At 43.2% G+C, this 19,507-nt stretch overlaps 2 protein-coding genes across 2 annotated transcripts; one reads left to right on the top strand and one right to left on the bottom strand.

Annotated features, from left to right (window-relative positions):
* The first annotated feature begins 1,064 nt into the window (after window positions 1–1,064).
* On the top strand, window positions 1,065–5,007 carry LOC116213656 (FRIGIDA-like protein 3). The gene is made up of 4 exons (XM_031548678.1): window positions 1,065–1,617; window positions 2,339–2,791; window positions 3,008–3,180; window positions 3,764–5,007. Exons 1-4 carry the CDS (start codon window positions 1,275–1,277, stop codon window positions 4,850–4,852), a joined length of 2,058 nt encoding a protein of 685 aa, XP_031404538.1. The 5' UTR covers window positions 1,065–1,274; the 3' UTR covers window positions 4,853–5,007.
* Window positions 5,008–5,846: 839 nt separating this feature from the next.
* LOC116213657 (protein CANDIDATE G-PROTEIN COUPLED RECEPTOR 2) lies at window positions 5,847–8,639 on the bottom strand. The gene is made up of 6 exons (XM_031548679.1): window positions 8,129–8,639; window positions 7,237–7,428; window positions 6,866–7,028; window positions 6,649–6,751; window positions 6,479–6,560; window positions 5,847–6,357 (listed from the first exon to the last, which is right to left on the bottom strand). Exons 1-6 carry the CDS (start codon window positions 8,414–8,416, stop codon window positions 6,280–6,282), a joined length of 906 nt encoding a protein of 301 aa, XP_031404539.1. The 5' UTR covers window positions 8,417–8,639; the 3' UTR covers window positions 5,847–6,279.
* Between the last annotated feature and the right edge of the window lie 10,868 nt (window positions 8,640–19,507).

Below are 19,507 nucleotides of genomic sequence, written 5' to 3'. Positions count from 1 at the left end.
TGATATCAACTCACACTTCATTAGATATTGCAACATAACTACATTTTTAGTTTACACAATCAGCAAAAGAAGAATTAATAGCAACTCTTAAGCACCATCTACCGGTGATTGACCACCCTCACCAGCTCTTTCATCAACTACTAACTCATTCATCAACTACCATGGCCACTTCTATCACAACATATCCATAAAAATGAAATGTCACATAACATGCTGCCCTCATTACCAATCCATGCACTCCTAACTTCTAATATACCACTGCCAACTTCCATAATTTCAATGTCAAAACAATAACCAACAAAGCCAATAGCAAATACACAACCCTTAGCCTTTTCTACTCTATCTCATCGGTGGCATTCCTCCTCCTCAGCTAACTGATCAACCTCTGATCAAAAGAGAAGTTCGACAAGTCAAGTTCATCTTCCCATTAAAAATAATCGCAGCTCAGAGTGTTGTTCCTCTACAGTGGGCACCTATAAAACGCCATTCCAAGATTGCATTTGGTGTCGGAAGTAATCCTCAAAGCTCTTCGCCCACAGTGATAGAAGACATCTTCATCATTGGACATACTCCAACTACTCTTCTTCATCTACAATGACAAAAAATATCTCTATCATTGGACATGCTCCAACTGCTCTTTCTTGTGCTCTTTGGGTAGACGAGTGAATCCTTATGCACACAACGATGATTATAACAACTCCACTGTGATTGAGATTTGCAACTCATGGTGAGCTCCAAATTGGGATCGCAATCATCTTCTACAACGCTATATTACGTAGTAATTTGGGGATTAGAGTTTTCAATTGGAGGAATTTGGGAATTCGAGGATTAGGGTTTGAAGTAGATGGAAATTGGAAATTGGCTCATAATAAGTCTGATAGTGAAAAAAACAATGACGTTTTGGTGTGGTATGGGATCGAGTAAAAAATGTCGTCATTTGCTTGTAGGAGAAGCTCGGAACGATGTTTTTTTTTTTTTTTGGTCTACGGATAGGAAAACAAGGTCGTTTTAGTGATAACCTGGCATAAAATTGATGCCTTTTGTTCCACCTGACATCAGATTTTCGTCGAGTTAGTTGATGTTTGGACCAAAATGTTAGACAGAATTGAAATTGGGAGATCAAATTCTGATTTCGAAAGTTTTATGCAATTGAAAAATTGGAGGAGTAAAGTGTTAGTGGACTCTTCTCTCCCCCTCCTCTTCGGTCTCCTTGCTTCGGCCGGAGAGTCGTCTTCGTTTTCGTCTCCCTCCTCCTCCTCTTCTGCTGCGAGGAAATGGCGTCCGCTGCTCACGAAGAAGCCGAAGCCACAAAGCCCGGAATGGCTCAGAACCGCAAGCTCCATAAAGCCTTCAAGCACCTCAAATCGCACGCTTCAGCCATAGCCAACTTCACTCTCCAATGGCAGGACCTCGAGGACTACATCCACTCCCTCCAGCACCAAATCGAATCGAGGCTCGCACAGCTCAAGAGCCAGACAGTGGCGGAACCGGCACCGCAGGAGCAGAAGGCCTCCGCACCGGAAGCTCAGTCCGGCGGTATCCCTGACGGCAGCGTTAGGGAGAACGCTCGATCGTCGCCGGTCAGGGGAAGTTCCGGTTCAATTCCGTCGAAGGACGGTGAGTCAGTCTTTTATACTAGCTCTGAGATTCTGACGCTTCCGAATTAGGCCAAATTGCCCTGAAGATTGTGGTCTTTCCTGAAAATTTATCGAAATGATGGCAACATATGCCCAATGAACGGTGCCATCGCCCATGGGAGGGAGAAAAAGATTGTTGTGAAGCTTATAGAAGGAATTTTGATGGAGTAATAACTCGGAATGTATTGAATTTTCATGCAATACTTTGTGGGGAGGCGGTTTTCCCATTCATAGTAATCCGGTTAGAATCTCTTCTTGCATGCCATATATGATATGAACGGAATGCTTGGCATTTTTTGAAGAAAAATTCCCGAATTTCGTTATGTGAAAGTAAGTTTATCTTACTAGTGCCCATTGATTCAACTTATGATATATAGATTCTTATTTGATACATGTAATGATACCTAATCTGAGACTATGTAGTTAAAGAATCGCTCCTTTTGCCACGAAAATTGTGTATTCTGGCTGTTATTTATTAGAATAGCTATAATGAAGAGAGCCCAGATATGAATAACCTGTACAATTGGGATTTTCGAAGTTGGAGCATCCCGTAATTGATTAAACTGCAGGACAGGTCAATTATAAAGTACGGTGTGCTGACACGTTTTGGACATGGGTTAAGTTTTGTAGTTTCAAAGGTGAAAATGTTTGTGGCAAATCATATTGATTGCTATTTGATAGTTCGTCATTGTGAATGCTAGGTAAATCACTGTTGTTGCACTTAACTGAGCACATGAAAGGCCGTAAGATCAATCGAGATGATCTTCATAATGCCTTGATTGGTGCTGAAAATTGTGGAGAAGTGGTGCTTGAGGCTATGAGACAGTATTTTCAACTGCGGGAGAGTCGAAATGGTGAAGTGCCTTTTGATGCGACTGTTGCGAGGAAAAGCTGCATGGTGCTACTACATGAATTCATGAGGGGGGAGACTGAGATTGGGGAGAAAGTAAAACAAGATGCTAGGAGATTTGCGGTTCAGTGGAAAGAGAAGCTAGAGACACTCGAAGCAAATGTGTTTCTCAAGTATTTGCATGCTTACAGATTGGTCGGTGATTTCAAGGAGGAAGAGATTTTTAACATTTTCGAGGGTCTTCTCCGTCGCAATAATGCTCCAGAGATATTTCGGTCTCTCGGAATTGAACATAAGGCTCCAGGTGAGTGCCATGGATGCGTTTTTTTCATGTGATTGTTACTTTTCAGTGATTGTACATCTCTAGAAATATTTTAATACTAGTTTCTATACTTCATGTCTGGATTGAGGTTATCAACTCCATTTTTCCTCTTCCTTGTTACTTTGTTAATATAAACTGTCGCATGTCCTTGGAAGATCTTTGTCTTAATAATGGAAGTTGGGATTTTATTTGTTGCAGATTTTGTTGCGAAACTTCTTGCACAGAACAAGAAAATCGAGGCAGTTACCTTTATATATGCATTCGACCTGGTTAACCAATTTTCTCCGACATCACTTGTTAAAGAGCATCTGAATTGGGCAAAGAAGGAAGCAGCGGTGGCCCGCCGGAGTGGACAGACTGCTGAGGCTTGGGTATGTGTATGCACTTCTTTTCTTTGTGGAATAATTAATTACTGAACTCTCCTCTATGTCATTATGCTCAGTGAAAATTTATCCCCGACTTTGTTTCAAGATTGTTTACCTGTAGAATTCGGTCAAGTGGCCACATCCCACCGTCAAGTTTTCGGTTAAAACAAACAGACAGAAGGAAAATCACCTGAATTTGCAATCTTACATATTTTAATGACACTTTGGCACGAGCCGTGAGAGTGAAAGCCTGCCTTGATATGATTGCTCAAGGAGGAGCTTCAGCAAGGCCAAATTCAAGCTTGGCCTGAAGGTGGCTGAGGATGGTGATCTTTTTTAATACATAAAATAAGTTATGTTCTTAATTTGATTTTAGGGTTGTTAGTTTTGATGTTAACTAGAGAGGGACCTCGGAAGATTGTCCCTTGAATGAAATTCAACAACTGAACTTTTCCAAAATGGTTAGATTTTCACCCGCTCCAAAATTTGAAAGGGCAGTTGGGTAAACATCACCATTACTATTTCTCTTCTGCTTTCTGATTCTTCTGAAGACCCATGTTCAACTCATGTTTATTCATCAATTTCTCAGGTTGAGGCTGCAAATGTTGAATGCATTGCTCTATCTGCCGCAGTGAACTGCATTAAGAATCACAATCTCGAGTCCCAGTTCCCGACTGAAGCCCTCACTAAACGCATCATTCAGCTGAGAAAGCATAAAAGTGAGAGCAAGAAACTCATCTCAAGATCTCAATCCACAGCCCAGCCTCAGCAGCACAGTGGACATAAACGCCAATTCCCGAACCAGCCCAATAAGCAAAATGGTAATAAACGTCATCAGGCACCCTTCGCTAAAGGAGCTTCCCGAGGTGCTCCTATAGGCGCTCCTTCTTCAGTGAACCCTACCCGACAAGTCCAAGAGTCCCCGGTGGCAGCATCAAGAAATACACCCAACACTGCTATTGATTTCCCTTTTGAAAGAAAATTCATACCACCAACATATCTCCCACCCTCAGATCCCTATGTGCCTCAAGATATCGATGTTTCTCGGGCAGCAGAGGTAAATGGACCCACTACTTTCAGAAACTCAACCCTTTCCGCAACAAATCTCCGTCAGCCACCCCAATTGTCAACTCGAGGGTTTCGCAGCTCTCGGCCCACCTCTGTTACTGATGGGCTCCCTTCCATCAGAAACCCGTTACCAGCTGATCTCCACCCACCACGACCATTTCTGTCAAAATATGCAGACGTGTCTCATCACTGGCTAATGGATTCATTCCCTGCCTCTAGGCAGCACCCTTTTATGGTGATTCTTGAGACTGAAGGATCGAGCTCGACATCTGGGCATTACAGATCAGCAGGATCCTCTGTTGTCCCACCATATAATGCAAATTATGGGGAAAGTGGAGCCACCAGTGCCAGGCTCTTTGAGCAAGATGACATGGCAGCGGGTATTCGCTCTGATCTTGCTGCCATTAGTGCAATGAAATACGAAACAGCTATGAAATACGAAGCAGCTGGATCTTCTTCCTTTCTGTATGCAGAAAGAAGTCCCTTAGTTTCCTCCACTGTCCCGAGATCTCAGCATTACTTGCACACACATGATTATCCTGCCCAACCTTCTTCTGACAGCTACAACAGTTTATCATCGCAAGGACGGCCCCCGAGGTATACACTGTAGTCTGTAATCGTACCCGTATCCATTGTCTTCGTTTACAGGTTTCTGCACATTGAATTCTTTAGTGGACGACTAGCAACTGTATCTATATATTCTTTCTATTTATGATTCAAATACACATTGTGAAATAAATTCAAATTGTGTACTTAATTGCTAAATATTAAGAGGCTCAAAGAGCGTCAGGGACAAGCGGTCATGAAGAAACCTGAACATAGAGCCAGGCAATATGTTACCTCCTCGGCTAATTGCTCCGAAGAACTGAATATTATGAAACCGGTGCTTGTTAGAACAGATTATTTCAAACTCGAAATGCAATCTGCAGTTGAAAACAGTATGAAAATCAGTCATGATGCAGCTTGCAGTTACATTGCCCCTCATGATCCCCTCGACGAGTAATGTCTACATATGATTAGTTTCATTGATGTGAATATCTTACCAGATTGTGCAATCTGGACAATCGGCGGCAGTGGGGCAGGAAGCTGGTGCCTCTGCAACGCAGGTCCAAGGGCAAGGCAACTAAAGCCTTCGCCTTAAGTCAATTTTATAAAGTAAATTAAAAGTCTCGTATAATAATTTGGCTTTAGGCCTTGTGCTCTCTTGGACCGACTCTATGCCGTTAGCCGTTATCGGGATCACTGCAGGACTGCAACACTCTTGAGTTGAAGCTTGGCTTGCTGGAGCAGCAAAGAACCATAGTTATGTAACTGCGAAGCGCATTTCTATCTGCTCTGCACATGGATCGGACTAATTGCAACTTCTCGCTCTCGGTTACCTATGACTGTTCTTAGGACTCATTTAGCTTACACTAGATTTCGTGTAAATTCCACTTGTTATGCCATGCAGAAGCAAAAGTTTATATGTCCCTGACCCATGATCGCTCCACAAAGCTCATGAATCCGTACAAGTTCGTGGACCGTGCGTGGCTTATACTTCAGAAAAATAAAATAAATAAAAACACGCACAACAAAAGTAAAAGTTAATTTTGGCAGAGGAGCCGGAATACAAAAGGGCAAATATATAGAAACATAACACTGTTTAACAGTACATCTACAGAAGGCATACATATAATCACTATTACTGATTGTCATTATTTCAAGCCTTGGTATTATACACAGCAGTCTCCAGTAACAGCATTGTCCTTCCATGGGTATATATTGGGGAAGAATCACAGGTAACATCTCCGAGGTCAAGAAATCTTCTGCTTTACCCTCCATTGCGTCAAATGCATCAACTTCTCGCTATTTTCTGTTGGAAGGACAGAGTACTGACCTTGCAAGCATAATAGCATCTTTCAAATTTAGATTCAGCCTAGGAATTCATACGAAGGCTATGATGATCTCTCTTCCAAATCCAAACCGGTCCTCAGGCATCTGAATTCTGAAGCACGCTTTCCGGCAAGAACATTACCTCCAAGCCCTAAAGCTCCTATGCTAGTCCCAGTCTCCATCAAAGAAGCCAGCATCCTTCATCTCCGAGTAGTATACGTTCTCCAGCTGCAGGTCTTCTTCCTGTAATGACACCAACAGGTAACACAGTCAGCATAAATGAGGTTATCATTCACCTAACCATATTATGGAATAAAAGTTGGAACGTGAACAAGGGCAACAGTATGAGAATGGAAGCAGTGACCTGGAAGAAATCTGCAAGGAACGTCACATACAAAAGTGGAAGATAAAATGCATGGTAGCATACAATTGTGGCACCATATAACCTGCAAACATTGAAAGTTCTTTTGAGGATGAGGTCCTTCAAGTAAAATTTAAAGGATATGATTTTGTTAATTTTACAAGTCACATTACCAAAACCCAAAGCCTGCCTCATTTACAGTGAGCCCACATGCAAATACAGCCAGTGCATTCATGATGAACATGATAATGACATACTTATAGAATGCTGGCCTCGCTGCACAAAAAAAATATATAAGAATGACGAATAGAAAACAGTGAGAAATTAATTGTACTAATTAAAATAGGGGTTGACTCAGTGAGCAATATGCCTCATCTCAAGAGAACATACCTGGTAATCTCTCTCTCCATCTCGAGTGGTACATGAATAATATGCATCCATAGACTGCTGTTAGCACAAGCCTGTGTACTACCCATAGGCCCCACTTAATCCTATGTGGATGTTCACTGTTGTCAACGAACAGAGGAATTCCAAAACCGAAGAGATAAACTGCCTGAAAAAGAATAAAATTGATGCGTCAAGATCAACAGTAAATCTAATGTCACCATCTTCATAATTCTCGCATAAGTAGCGTTGCAAATGTAATGTTGATGCTCAAACACGCAAATATACATATACTCTAGAAGAGACTTAAGTTGGCCCATGAACCAAAATGTCGAGCAGGTAAAAGCAAAAGTACTTTCACAGTGTTAGCAATATACCTTCAAAAGGAGATCTAAACCAACAACGAGCCCCGAGACAACAAAAGTACGAGTGAAAGCTTCCAATCCACTCGCATAGTTCCCTTGAAATAAAAATGCCACCAAGCTTACTTCCAGAAACAGCATTCCGGATGTTGTTAACAGAGATAGAAGATTCCATCCCACTTCTTTCCCTGGAGAACACTCCCATGACTGTGCCAACAAAAAGGCAATTCAACATAAGTTTTGGATCATGGTTCAGTATTTGCCCAACTTGTAAAGGGAAATGAATGCGAAAGGTTCTGCCAATTTAAGTACCTCCCTTAATGCTACACATAAAAGAGAGAGAGAGAGAGAGAGAGAGAAGAACAGGCAACCCCCCTTCTCAATTAGTAAGGCCACTATAATCAAGAAAGTACCAAGGAGAACATCATTCATGGGCACTACCAATAGATATCAGTCTATGGACCACTATACGAGATGAGAAGTCGCTATTTCAAGGCACTTGCAAGGCTTTAGCATATAGCTGGGCCTAAATTATGCATACAAGGAATCACTGGAGAAGTGGCAAATGCAGTCTGCCATTCAAAAACACAGTTCAGCATGCAGCCTAAATTAGCATCATCCAATAACTCCACACTGTAATTATCGACATCGGAAAGTATGTCAGTTCGAAGCTTGAGAGCACAGAGCGCTGCCCCGCCTCTTTGGATGACTTCATTCAACCTCACAACTTTGCATGATAATTGCAATGCAGAACATCATACTCAACCCATGAGCATACACATATCTACAATCAGTTTAGCTCCACTCTGACGCTTAAGCATGGTATACAAGTCCATCCCATGACACAAAAAAAAAAAAAAAAGCATGACTTCACATACGAGGAGTCGAAGAGGATAATAAAACATACCTGCAAGCAGCACCAAGTCAGATTGAGCAAGCTGACGAGCCAGAGGCTGGCATAATAAGCGATCATGATGTACGACCTCCCGCCGTGCATCAGCTTCGAGAGGCTCTTTCTGGCCTGGGTAGCCAAGTAGAGCGCGAACAGCAGGGAGGACGTGATCAGGAGCGCGTTGTGCCAGAACCCATGGCACTCGAAGAGCCAATCGTGCATCATCGCCATCGGGTCGATGAACCCTCCTCTTGTTGAGCTCGAATTCCGGCCCTCCTGCGATCGCGAAGCTATAGACTCCATCTTCTCATCTCGAGGTCCAGGGAATGGAGCTCCGATAACCCTAATCGCAATTGTGCTACTGATCGATCGGCCCTACTCCTAAACTTTCTCGTGGGGGATAGGATTTTCTCCGATCTCTTGCAGCTGCGGCGGCCCGGTCCGTTGAATTGTCGAGAGGGAGAATGTGGGTGTGAGGCGGGCGTCAATCGGTGTATGAAACGAATGTTAGGTGTCAGAGTAGGAAATTTGAATGACCGGTGACGGAATAAAACTTGACGTGCAGGCAGGTGCAATTGCACTCCAAACACTTTCCAATTCTCGACCGTTCTTAGGTTCAAGTTAGGACTGCCACTTTGGATCTCGGATTCGGTCAGGGTGATATGGATGTCGACAGCTTGAGAAGCTTATTAGCTGAAATTGATCTAGTTTAGACATCTGATCATGAGGTATTTCAAGTGAATTTTATACGTGACTTGCTAATAAAATCGACTTAGGAGACTCGGTATTGCCAAGACACTTAAAAATATTTCCTCAGCGACGCCCTCATCCCCTGATATCCCCCTCAAGCTGCTGGTCATCTGGACGCGGTTCAAGCAATGTGCTTGACGTGTTAGACCACGCCATCACAAGAACCGGATTCCATCATTCAAGAAGTCCGGTTGCATAAGTAAGGTAAAAGATTCAACTAAGTCAGTCCAACAAGTTATTCTTAGAACCAATCTATGAACTTATAATAAAGACTGAAAGGAAGAAAAATAAAGGAGCACGAGCCAAGAGTAAACCCAAAACTTCTTAGTTCTAAAGCTTAGTGTATATGACTGCACAAATATCCTAAAGCTTAGTTCTAAGTATTTTACCTTGCATATATGATGAAATCATTTTACAGTGATCATACAATAAACCTCTCCTCCTTCCACATAGTAAAAGTTCTCATGTTCCTTAACACAAAAGGCTTCATTTATTTTGCGTAAATGGCTTTATAGGAAAAACTGATATGAGAAGAAAGTGATTTCCAGTTCAAGTTTATGGGACGATATTAAGAAAATCAATTTTGTATTATTTTACTTTACTATGAAAATGAACTATCGAAATAAGACCTTCACTGAAAAAATTAAAAGGGATATATTTTAATCGTCTATTGCCATTTGGCACGATTTAGAGGCCAGCCTAAGCACACAACCTATGAATCAAACTAAAATCCTTTATGGAAGTTGGCCTATTGCACTCCTCCTTTCGGGAGTGCCTCTCACACACTCCTCACTCTAGAAGTCAGCGTCCCATACACTCTTATATAGGATGTAAACACTGCCACATTCATCTCTTATGGTATGTTTGGGAGATATTTAGGGAGAGGGGATGAGAGTGGAGGGAAGGAGAGGGGATGAGAGGAGAGGAAATGAAAGTCAATAAGAGGGTAGTTGTCTTTCTTGTTTGGAATAATTAGGAAGGAGGAAGACAATTTTAACCCAGCTTGCGGGTACTTGCCTTGCCCCGGCCTGTTTACAGCAGGTCAGATTCGACCTGTGCACAACTCAAGTCGGACTTGGATCTCTCATGCGATCTGGCCAACCCTACCCGCCTTAATGTGCCCCGAATATTTAGTATAACAATTATGTTACTTTTTTCGTTTTCTTTTTTCTTTTTAAAATTAAGAACCGGTGTTTATTGTGTTTTTATCGTGTTGCTATGTGTGCCCTACTTTTGTCTTTCAATTGAAGCCTTCTATCTCATTCTTTAATCAATCATCGCTTCCTCTTCTTCTCATTTCACAAACCCTACATAGAATTATATTCCTCCTGCTCGCTGTTGATGCATAAAAATGAATTAAAACTTCTTGTCGACTTTTGAATTAAATCACTCGAGTGGACTCTTCAAATTTTGCCACTTGTATATGATATAACTAATGAAGTCAACAGCCACCGATTTTCTCCATCAATCACTGCTTAGGAGTGTCAGCATATATCATTACTCAACATGACTAATTAGTGTCCGATACTGACCGCGATCACTTTTCGTTGGCTCTCTTTCCCCCTCACCTGATTTATAGTTGACAAGATATTACTTCTTGCTTCTAATATGATTAAGTGTTGCTCCTCTCTCTCGATCCAGTGTTGGCATGCTCATTTTCTCCTCCATCCCAAGCTTATTTTGTTCGTTTACTCTTTGAAACTGTTGTTGCTCCTTCTCCCGAGCCTCTGTTGTTCCTCCAACCTTTCGAGCAGTGGCTCCCAAAGTCACTATTGCTCCTCCTCATCCGCCCTACTGAGCTACCACTGCTCCTTGCAATTCTATTCTCTACGTGTGCGTGTTGATTTGCTGTTACTCATTCCTTATAATTCTATGTTTTGCTTTTTCCTTTTTGTAATTTTGTTGTCTTGCAGGTGAGGGCGGGTAAGACTTGCCTTGCACAAGTCGAGGCACGAGCCAAGGCAAGTCCTCAGGCTAGGCTTAGGTATTCAAATACCCGCTGCCATGGCCCGGCCCTTTAAGATAGGAGAAGAGAAAAAAGAAAAGAAGAGTATATTAGTGAAGAAACTTGAAAAAATTTATAGGGGAGTTGAGATCAGTAAGAGGGAGTGATAAAATATAGACTAGTTCTTTCAAATTTTTATAATATGGAGAGTCGAGAATTCCTTAACAATGAAAGGAAATAAAAGGAGAATATCTTTCTCTAAATCCCTCCCCTCGCTCCTTCTTCCTTCCACTCTCTCAAACAATTATCCTAAATAAGGAGATCACTCTCCCTTTAAACCCTTTCTTCCCTCTCCTTCTAAATCCACCCTCCACAAGACATTGTTAAGATCAGGGTGCGCACTCCTCTCTTTATGGCAATCAGTCTCCCACACTTCTTTATTTGGAGTCGTGCTCTACATTCCCCTCTCTTCGCTTCCCACATTATCCTCTCTAAGAGTGGCCACCATACTATTTTAGAGTCGACCTCCTTCACACTTCATTCTCTGAGTCGGCTTTCCATAGACTCCTTACAGAGAGGCAATCACCTCTACACTCCCTCTAAGAGTTAGTCTCCTAAACTCACACTTGTACGCGTTGAGAGTTAGAATTTCACATTGATTTTTTCAATGTGAGGTGTGACCATCACGGGTTTATAAGATGGTTGAGTCACCAGCCTATCAGCTCTAGTTTTGAGTTGGAGATGGGCACAAATGCTTATAAGCCTGGTGAAAATTTTACTTTGCGTTTAAGAGGTATTTACATATGTTCACATCAAAATCGCATGACCACTTTATTGGCTGTACGTGGGATGATCCAGGTATGCTAGGAAGAGGTTCTAAGTTATGAGACGTGCCACTAGTCGACTCTACCAATTCAAAGCATGTACCATGGCCTAGAAGTTCGCGGGATTAAATGGCAGCTAGGTTTAAATCCAAGTAATTATTCGCGCCTCAAACGATGATACGACTCAAGGATTTAGCTGTTTGAGTTCTTCACTAATTTTCTACGCACAAGCACGAACACGATCACGGATCCGAAAATGACTAAGCAGCTACTCAACCTGCCCAATCGAAATTCGGCCAGCAACTTAGCCTCAAAAAGCCAAGCCAAAGATCATTCAAGTTCACCCATGCTAGCGAACCCGAACTTAAGTAGACTTCGGCAAGTGGTGCTGAAGGATAATAAAGTCCTCGCCTTCATGCCCGGAAGCTCCGAAGACGATGATAGCTTCGATCCACGGGGAATTGGTTGAAAGATAAACAAACAGGAATTGAAAGGTGCGGTAAAAGAAGTGCGATAAGCGAAAGTGTGAGTAAGGTAAATTGCGGGTAAGGTAAAGTGCGATAAACGAAAGATAGAAAAGTACGAGTTTGATTGATTGATGTAGGAACTTAACAATGAACAAGACGACACGTATATATAAGCGTTTACAATGCAATCCAAAGAATATATCGTAATCAGATACGCCACAATATACGATATCGATTTAATATCAAAATAAGAAATTGATTACCTAGCAAATCTAAATTGTCTAAAAGATTGGAATACTATATTATATCGGAGAAATATTCAACTTATTGGACTTTTTAAAATCAAAGATAACACGAAATAAAATGAGATAACACAAGAATATTACTTGTTGGATCTTCAAGAATAATCGACTGCCACTAAAAATGAGCCGTTCACCCCATGATGAATATACATCACGCCCATGCACATAAATTGGGATCCCCAAATGAACTCTTCTTGCTTGGCTTTATGCTGAATGGGCCTCTCATCTTCCTTTTCTTGGCTTGATTTCAACCTATTAGGCTTCAAAAATTGGGCTTGGTCTTCCAACGGGCTGGCTTTATCTTCCTAGGTTTTGACCGGTTCGACCCGAATCAATACCCACGGCCTACTTCCTCCAATACAACCCGAAATTCCTCCAAGACTGGGGAAAAATTATGGAATCATTACACACACATCGCAGCTCCGTTTTCATGAATTATGAGAAATAGGTGTAAACAACATCCATTTTGAATTTCAGGAGAAACAAGTGGGTTATGCCTTATGTGCTCGTGCGTACTCATACTACGCCAGGCCCAATTTTAAAAACAACAAAAGTGCGCTTCATGCTGGTCCCCTCTCGCCCAACCCTCGAAAAAAAACAAAAGAAAAGCCTTCCTTGTTGTCTGTTATTAAAGACAAGTGTTCAAGGACATGTGGCACATGTAGCAAGTGAAAAGGGACAGCATATTGCCGAGTGAAGACTATGTTGAGAGTTAAAAATCCTATATTGAAAATCAATTAAATTATGAGTTTATAGGATAATTGGGTTCACCATACTACTAGCTTAAATTTTTGGGTTAGAGATGGACGCAGTCGCTTATAAGCTTGATGAAAGTTTTACAAGTTGACCTCCCTTACTCATTCTATAAGTGACGTCAACCTTCACCACCTTTAACTCCTAGATGGTCATTTCACAACCACATTCTCCAAGGTCATCGCCATTCACCATGCTACTCTTTAATTTTTAGCTACCATCGCACTTCTTTAGGAGTGAGATACCATTGCATTTTCAGAGTCGGTCACTCATCTATAATTAAAACATGAAGATTTGTACAAATGTGCGATACATGATACAAATACTAATTGGAAACATGATGTAAAGAGGGCAAGTCAAATAACAACGCCCCAACTTGACACCGGACATTTTGGCATTTTCTCTCCTAGTTGAGAGCTTCTCTCTCTACATTTCCCTTTGTTGGAAGTTTTCTACCTCTCTTCTCTTCTCCTTTGCTTCTGCTACTGCTTCTGCTTGTTCGTTCTCTTCAATGCTTGCATTTATGGATCTTCATCTACCCAACGCAATATAGGATCATTAATTCCCTGCAAAACAAATGAATATCAGCTGCATCTGCATCTACCCACCAAATGAACATCAATCTGCAGCTCAAAGGAATGTCAGACTTCTTAACTCTCCTCACCAGTTTTCTTCTGATCACGACAGAAAACAAATCTACCTTGCCATTACTCCTCCAACTAGATCTCTATACTTCACTCCAAGAACATTTACAACCTCGATCACTCCAAGAGCATTTACAACCATAGCTCTATACTTCCCTCCAGCTTCATTACACTCGGAACTCATTGATAATCAAACACACAACCCCTCCATTCCCCCCAAAATCTCCCTGCAACCTCAAGATACCCCACCATCGACAATGGAAAACAATGACATTGATGCCTCCCCAGCCGAGATGTTCTGCACTCAAATGACCGTGGATCATAACCAAGAAATTCTTGATCTGTAGACTAACGAAGAAGAAACTCGAGAATTAATACCTCTGATATTCCTCATCAAACTCTTTGGATTCAAGCCACCACCCCCCAAAACAATTATCCCCAGACTTTTGCAAGCATGGAACACAAAGAGAGGGGTCACCTTAACACCGAAAAAGTTCACAGAGGATATCCTTATATGTTTGTTCAGAGATAAGAGGAACATGATGCATGTGGAGAGGGACCGTGCTTGGTCGGTTCAAGGCGCTCATATCATGATAGCACGATGGGATAAAGGATTATCACTGGAGGAAATCAAGTTCGAGACGATTACCTTTTAGATCCATATCAGAGGCATTCCTCCCGAGATGTTCTCAAAGCTGAATATCGCCAAGCTTGCGGAGAAGGCAGGCAAAGTACTGGAGATCGACTGGAAGGACACCCCTTCTCTCCCGAAGTGGTATGTCACTCCGAGAGCCTTGGTCCAAGTCCCGGTCACCAAGCCACTGTGCCCAAGTCACTGCATCAACAGGAAGAAGAGAGCACCAACCTAGGTCTTTTTCAAGTATGAATACCTCAAAACCTTCTGCTACGACTGTGGCGTTCTAGGCCACGACCAAACCCATTGCACCTCGGAGAGTCCAGCGCCCCTAAACCTCTATGGCCTATGGCTTCGATTCGACAGCCAGACCGACCTCCTTCCCCCACAAGTCTCTACAACCCCACCGGCAAACCCATCCTCACCGCTCTACCCAGAATCGGTACCCTTCTCCCACAAGGGCATAAACCCCCAAATTTCAGGGCACCGACTCAACCTCAATCAACTCGAATCATAAGCTAGCCTGCCGTTCGACAATGACAACTCAAAAACAACGAAAACAAATACGGCTCGGACAAGACCTCTACTTACCATTGCAGACCTGAAAGAGAAACGGGTTGACAGCGCTGAGCCGACCTTCCAGAGCAGGCCCCACGAGGAAGACAGCCCAAAGGAAAACTTTCTACGTCGGTCCCATGAAACAATCTGTGCATCGGGGAGAAAGGGAGAAGGCAAACCCTCTCGAACTTACCTGGCGACCGATAACCTCTACACAGGCCTGCTCGATGAACATCTCTAAGCCGAGGCCCAATTTCAAGCCCAGGTCAGCCCATATCCAAGCCGTGATCGCAACCGAATCTGCCCCCAGGATCCCAGCCTCTATTCTTCGGACAACCCATACCGAAGCCTAGCTCAGCACCGCATGGACAGGGCCCAAGAGAAAGCCCACCCCCGAGAAAGGCCTGAATCTCTCTATAACCAAAGCCCAGCCTCCGCCCAAGCCCAGCACTCTCCTCAGGCTGCCTCCAGCACTGATCTGCTCAGCAAAAACAAGGTCCAACTTGGAAAACAAAATTTTGAAAATTACCAAGACCCACAGGTAGCAGCTCTAACCACCATACCAAGGAGGAAAAGGAAAAATGGAATGAATCTGGAAGAATACCTCAAGCTAGCTACTCCCTACTCTAGATTTTTAAAGAAAATGGCATGCACCATAGAATAGGAGATTTACAAAGACTGGCACACACAACAAGCAATGGAAGTAACAGAGGACTGGTACCCCCCATAACAAATGTTACAACCGGGGACTCATTACTATATTGATGAGATGGAAGACTGTCAGCACCTAATTTCGGTCCATCGGCTCCGAGGGGGGCAAAATTGTCATTTCCTAATTAACCACATTTTCTTTAAAAAAAATTATTAAATTAATTTTAATTAAATTAAATTGTATATGTACAAAAAAAAAAAAGATTCGGGCAGTCCCGGGCAGGCCGGGCAGCGTTGACCGGCTGCCCGGGACCGCCGGCTTTAAAAAAAAAAAATTATCGGGCAGGGCCGGGCAGCGCTCACCGGCTGGCCGCGATCCCCGCCGGCCCGGAACTGCCCCCAAATCGCGGTTTTCCGCGATTTTCTCCAAATCGGCTGAAATCTCAACGGAAACGGGGAAGAAATTGCAATTAAATAAACAGAAATGGAATTCGGCTAGGGAGGAACAAGACCCATTGAGAGAAATCGGAAAATTTGCTCCCGTTTTAAGGAATTTGGAGATCGGAGAACTCGGAATACCCTCGCCGGAAAATCCCAAAATTCTCCCCGATTCCGACTGATTAAACGCCGGTGAGGCCCCGATCGACCACGGCGAAGCCTAAGCGGTGCCCAGAGCCATCTCTCGCGTCCATTCTGGCCCTCATCGCGGCGTCCAGGGGCGAGAACCGCCGCCCGCAGCTCCGTGGCCGCCGCTGACCGCCCGATCCCGACTGCCCTCGGCTAACGGGCATCGGCCCAGTTCGTTCTTTGCAGGCCCAGCCCGGAAGCTTGGCCCATTCAGGCCCAACGCCCAGTCCAGCCCAGCATCTCTTCCGGGCGGTTTATCCTTCGGGCGGGCGCTCCGATCCGGTCCGATCCGACCCGATTGTCCGGCGATTTTTTTTATTTACAGAGAAGCCCCTCAACTTTTCGGATTAGGTAAATCCTCGACTTAGTGGCATGATTAGGACTCATTTCCTGAATATTATTGCTTGCTTGATGGATATAATGTGAATTGAGTGTTCTTGGGTCGCGTGGGTGATCGGATTTGTCCCGAACTCGATTTTACGAACTTTCCATTTTGTTACATTTCTGTCCAGAGGACTCATTTTATTTTTTTTAGATCTGCCCCGAACCCTAAAATTTATTTTCAACCAAGTCCCGGTCATTTTACTATTTCCCAATCAGTCCTTGGATTTTTCAGAATTTCTCAAGCGTCCCAAAAGACTTTCCAGGTTATTTCAGTTTGGTCCCTGGGCCATTTTTCACCCTTTTCAGATCTGCCCCGAATTTCAAAATTTCTTTTCAATCAAGTCCCAGTCATTTTACTATTTCCCAATCAGTCCTGGAATTCCCAGAATTTTTCAAGCATCCCAAAGAACTTTCCGAGTTGTTTCAGTTTAGTCCTGGGGCCATTTTTTTATTTTTCAGATCAGTCCCGATTTTCAAATTCATTTCAAATAAGCCCTAGGACACTTTTAGTAATTCTTTACACACTCCCCATTTTTTAGAATTTTCAAATCAGTCCCTAATCTTTTAGAATTTTCAAATAAGTCCCCAATTTTTTTAGAATTTTCAAATAAGTCCCTGCTCTTTTAAAATCGTTCAATTCAGTCCCCTGGACATTTTCTAAAATATCCGGCCCTTTTCTACTTAGATCACCCACCGACAATGCATGTGCCCCATTTAAATATTTCATTTTTGTAATTATGTGATTATGTCGGAAATTAGAGTTTACCGGGCGGTCAATTAATGACTATCTCGACGGCATAATCAAACATGGTCAAATAGTCAAATAGAGGGTTAGGTTTTGGGTTGTTAGGTGAAAAAACACTCTTAATTGGTAAAAGCCATATTGTCACGATACAGAATAATCTAAAAACAACCCACACATTCGAGACTTGACTATGGACATCACGTCTGTCGAGTCCGTTAAAATAATGCCGGATGCTACATACCCTATCCATCACCCCTTTTTGCTTGTTTTAAGGTAGGATTTGTATGCCAAGATACCTCGGGTAATAATCAGTTAATTCACGTAAATTCGGCGATAACAAAACCCCATTGATTATTTATTTGAGCTTGCTTGTTACATCTATTGCACTTGATTGTTATGCGGATCGAGCCCGATCCTTTAGGACTCGATTCACACTGGGTCCAACGCCCATAACCGTCGATCACGGGGTCTAATACCCCCATACACTGAGTGCGCATTTAATTTAATTTTCGGTCTTTTCCAAACTATACGGTGAGCATGAGTGAAATCATGGCCAAATGCGAACCGACCGAGATTTAGTCATTATAGCTTGTCTTTATTTATTTGAGAGAACAATGTAAGGTTTTATATTATACATATATTCATGTAAAATCCCGGTCGGAGAGTAGATGGTCAGAGTGTTTCTTCGAATTTACGGTGTCAAAACGCGTAAGAAGAGCGAAACTTAATCATGCGGTAAATAAATAAAATGGCAAGCCTAGCAAGTTAGAGTACGGAAAGGGCGTGTGGGATATAGGCCCACACGTAATAGAACCCCCGAATTCGGAAATTCCGGTTCTGTACAGACCATTGCCTTAACGTACTAGGTGTATCCCATACCCCTAGACCCGGGTAACTTGCCGGCCCTTGACCTTCGGGTCGTAAAATGGCAAGTGGCGACTCCTTCTCACGTGCGTCCGTCGCGTGTCCCCGGGAAGGTGGACACTCCCAAGCCGCGTTGCATTTAGGCGCGCGCATGCGTGCCCCGACGAGACGAAATTCGGGTGCGCACAGCTTGGCGACTCCACTGGGGACACTTAGAGGGTTCGGGCTCGTTTCTGCTTGCTTTGTTTACTTGTTTATTTATCGCTTTCCGCAATTTTCGCTTATCTACTTTATGCATTTTTATTTCCCGCACACGCATTGCATATCATACTAGCTTCTAGGTACCTATGGGTCGCGTCCCACGACCGGTAATAGGAGCATAGGTTAGATAAGGGTTCGAAGTAGGGGTACGGCGCGCAGTTCGACTGTCGCTTAGGCCTTGAAAAGAATCCCGCTCGATTTCAAGGAATTGACACCCTTGAGTCGGGGGCCCCCATCCCTAGGTAGCACGGTCTTTGTAGTGCCAAAACCATGCATACTGCAGGAGCTCCACGCCATATTCCAACCCGACTTCAGTAACAGTCCATCGAGTCAGCCTGCGCGCCATTTGAGTCCTTTTCTGTTTTTGAGAGAGATGTACGTTGTATACATTAAGCCGTGGGCATTTATTTTCTGTACTCATGCATCATCTAATTTCAAAATTAGGAGTCATTTGTATTAACTAGTCCTAAATCGGTTTTCCTTTCATCTTGGTAAGAGATGGCGCGCTCGGTCTCCTTTCCACACCTCGACAGGGTCACGCCACCACTTGAGGAAATCAGTCACATCTGGGCTCATCTACATCAGGTCAACCGCGATTACATCAGTACCTTTGTTGGGGATATACCAATGCTATTTATGTGCCGAGTGGATTGGAACTTCTTGGGAGCAGCGGTGACATTTTGGGACCCAGTCCACGCCGTTTTCAACATCCAAGGTACCGAGCTCACACCTACCATCGAGGAATATCGCACTCTCGTCGGAAGAATTGCAGCCACCCGCAGCATTGTGGAACCTAACTTCCACACCACCCGACTTGTTTTGGTATCGCGTCTACTTGGGGTGCATAGGTCTCAGCTACAAGCCGAACTTGCATATTCCGGTGGCACAGAGATAGTCACCGCGAAACTACTCCGTTTTATTGAAATACAAACGCGCGAGGTTCAAGGGGATCTTTTACAAAAGAATTTTTGTCATGCAATCTTAT

Source organism: Punica granatum, chromosome 7 (assembly GCF_007655135.1).
Source record: "Punica granatum isolate Tunisia-2019 chromosome 7, ASM765513v2, whole genome shotgun sequence".
NCBI classification, from domain to species: domain Eukaryota; kingdom Viridiplantae; phylum Streptophyta; class Magnoliopsida; order Myrtales; family Lythraceae; genus Punica; species Punica granatum.
This window is presented reverse-complemented; position numbering and strand designations above follow the sequence as displayed.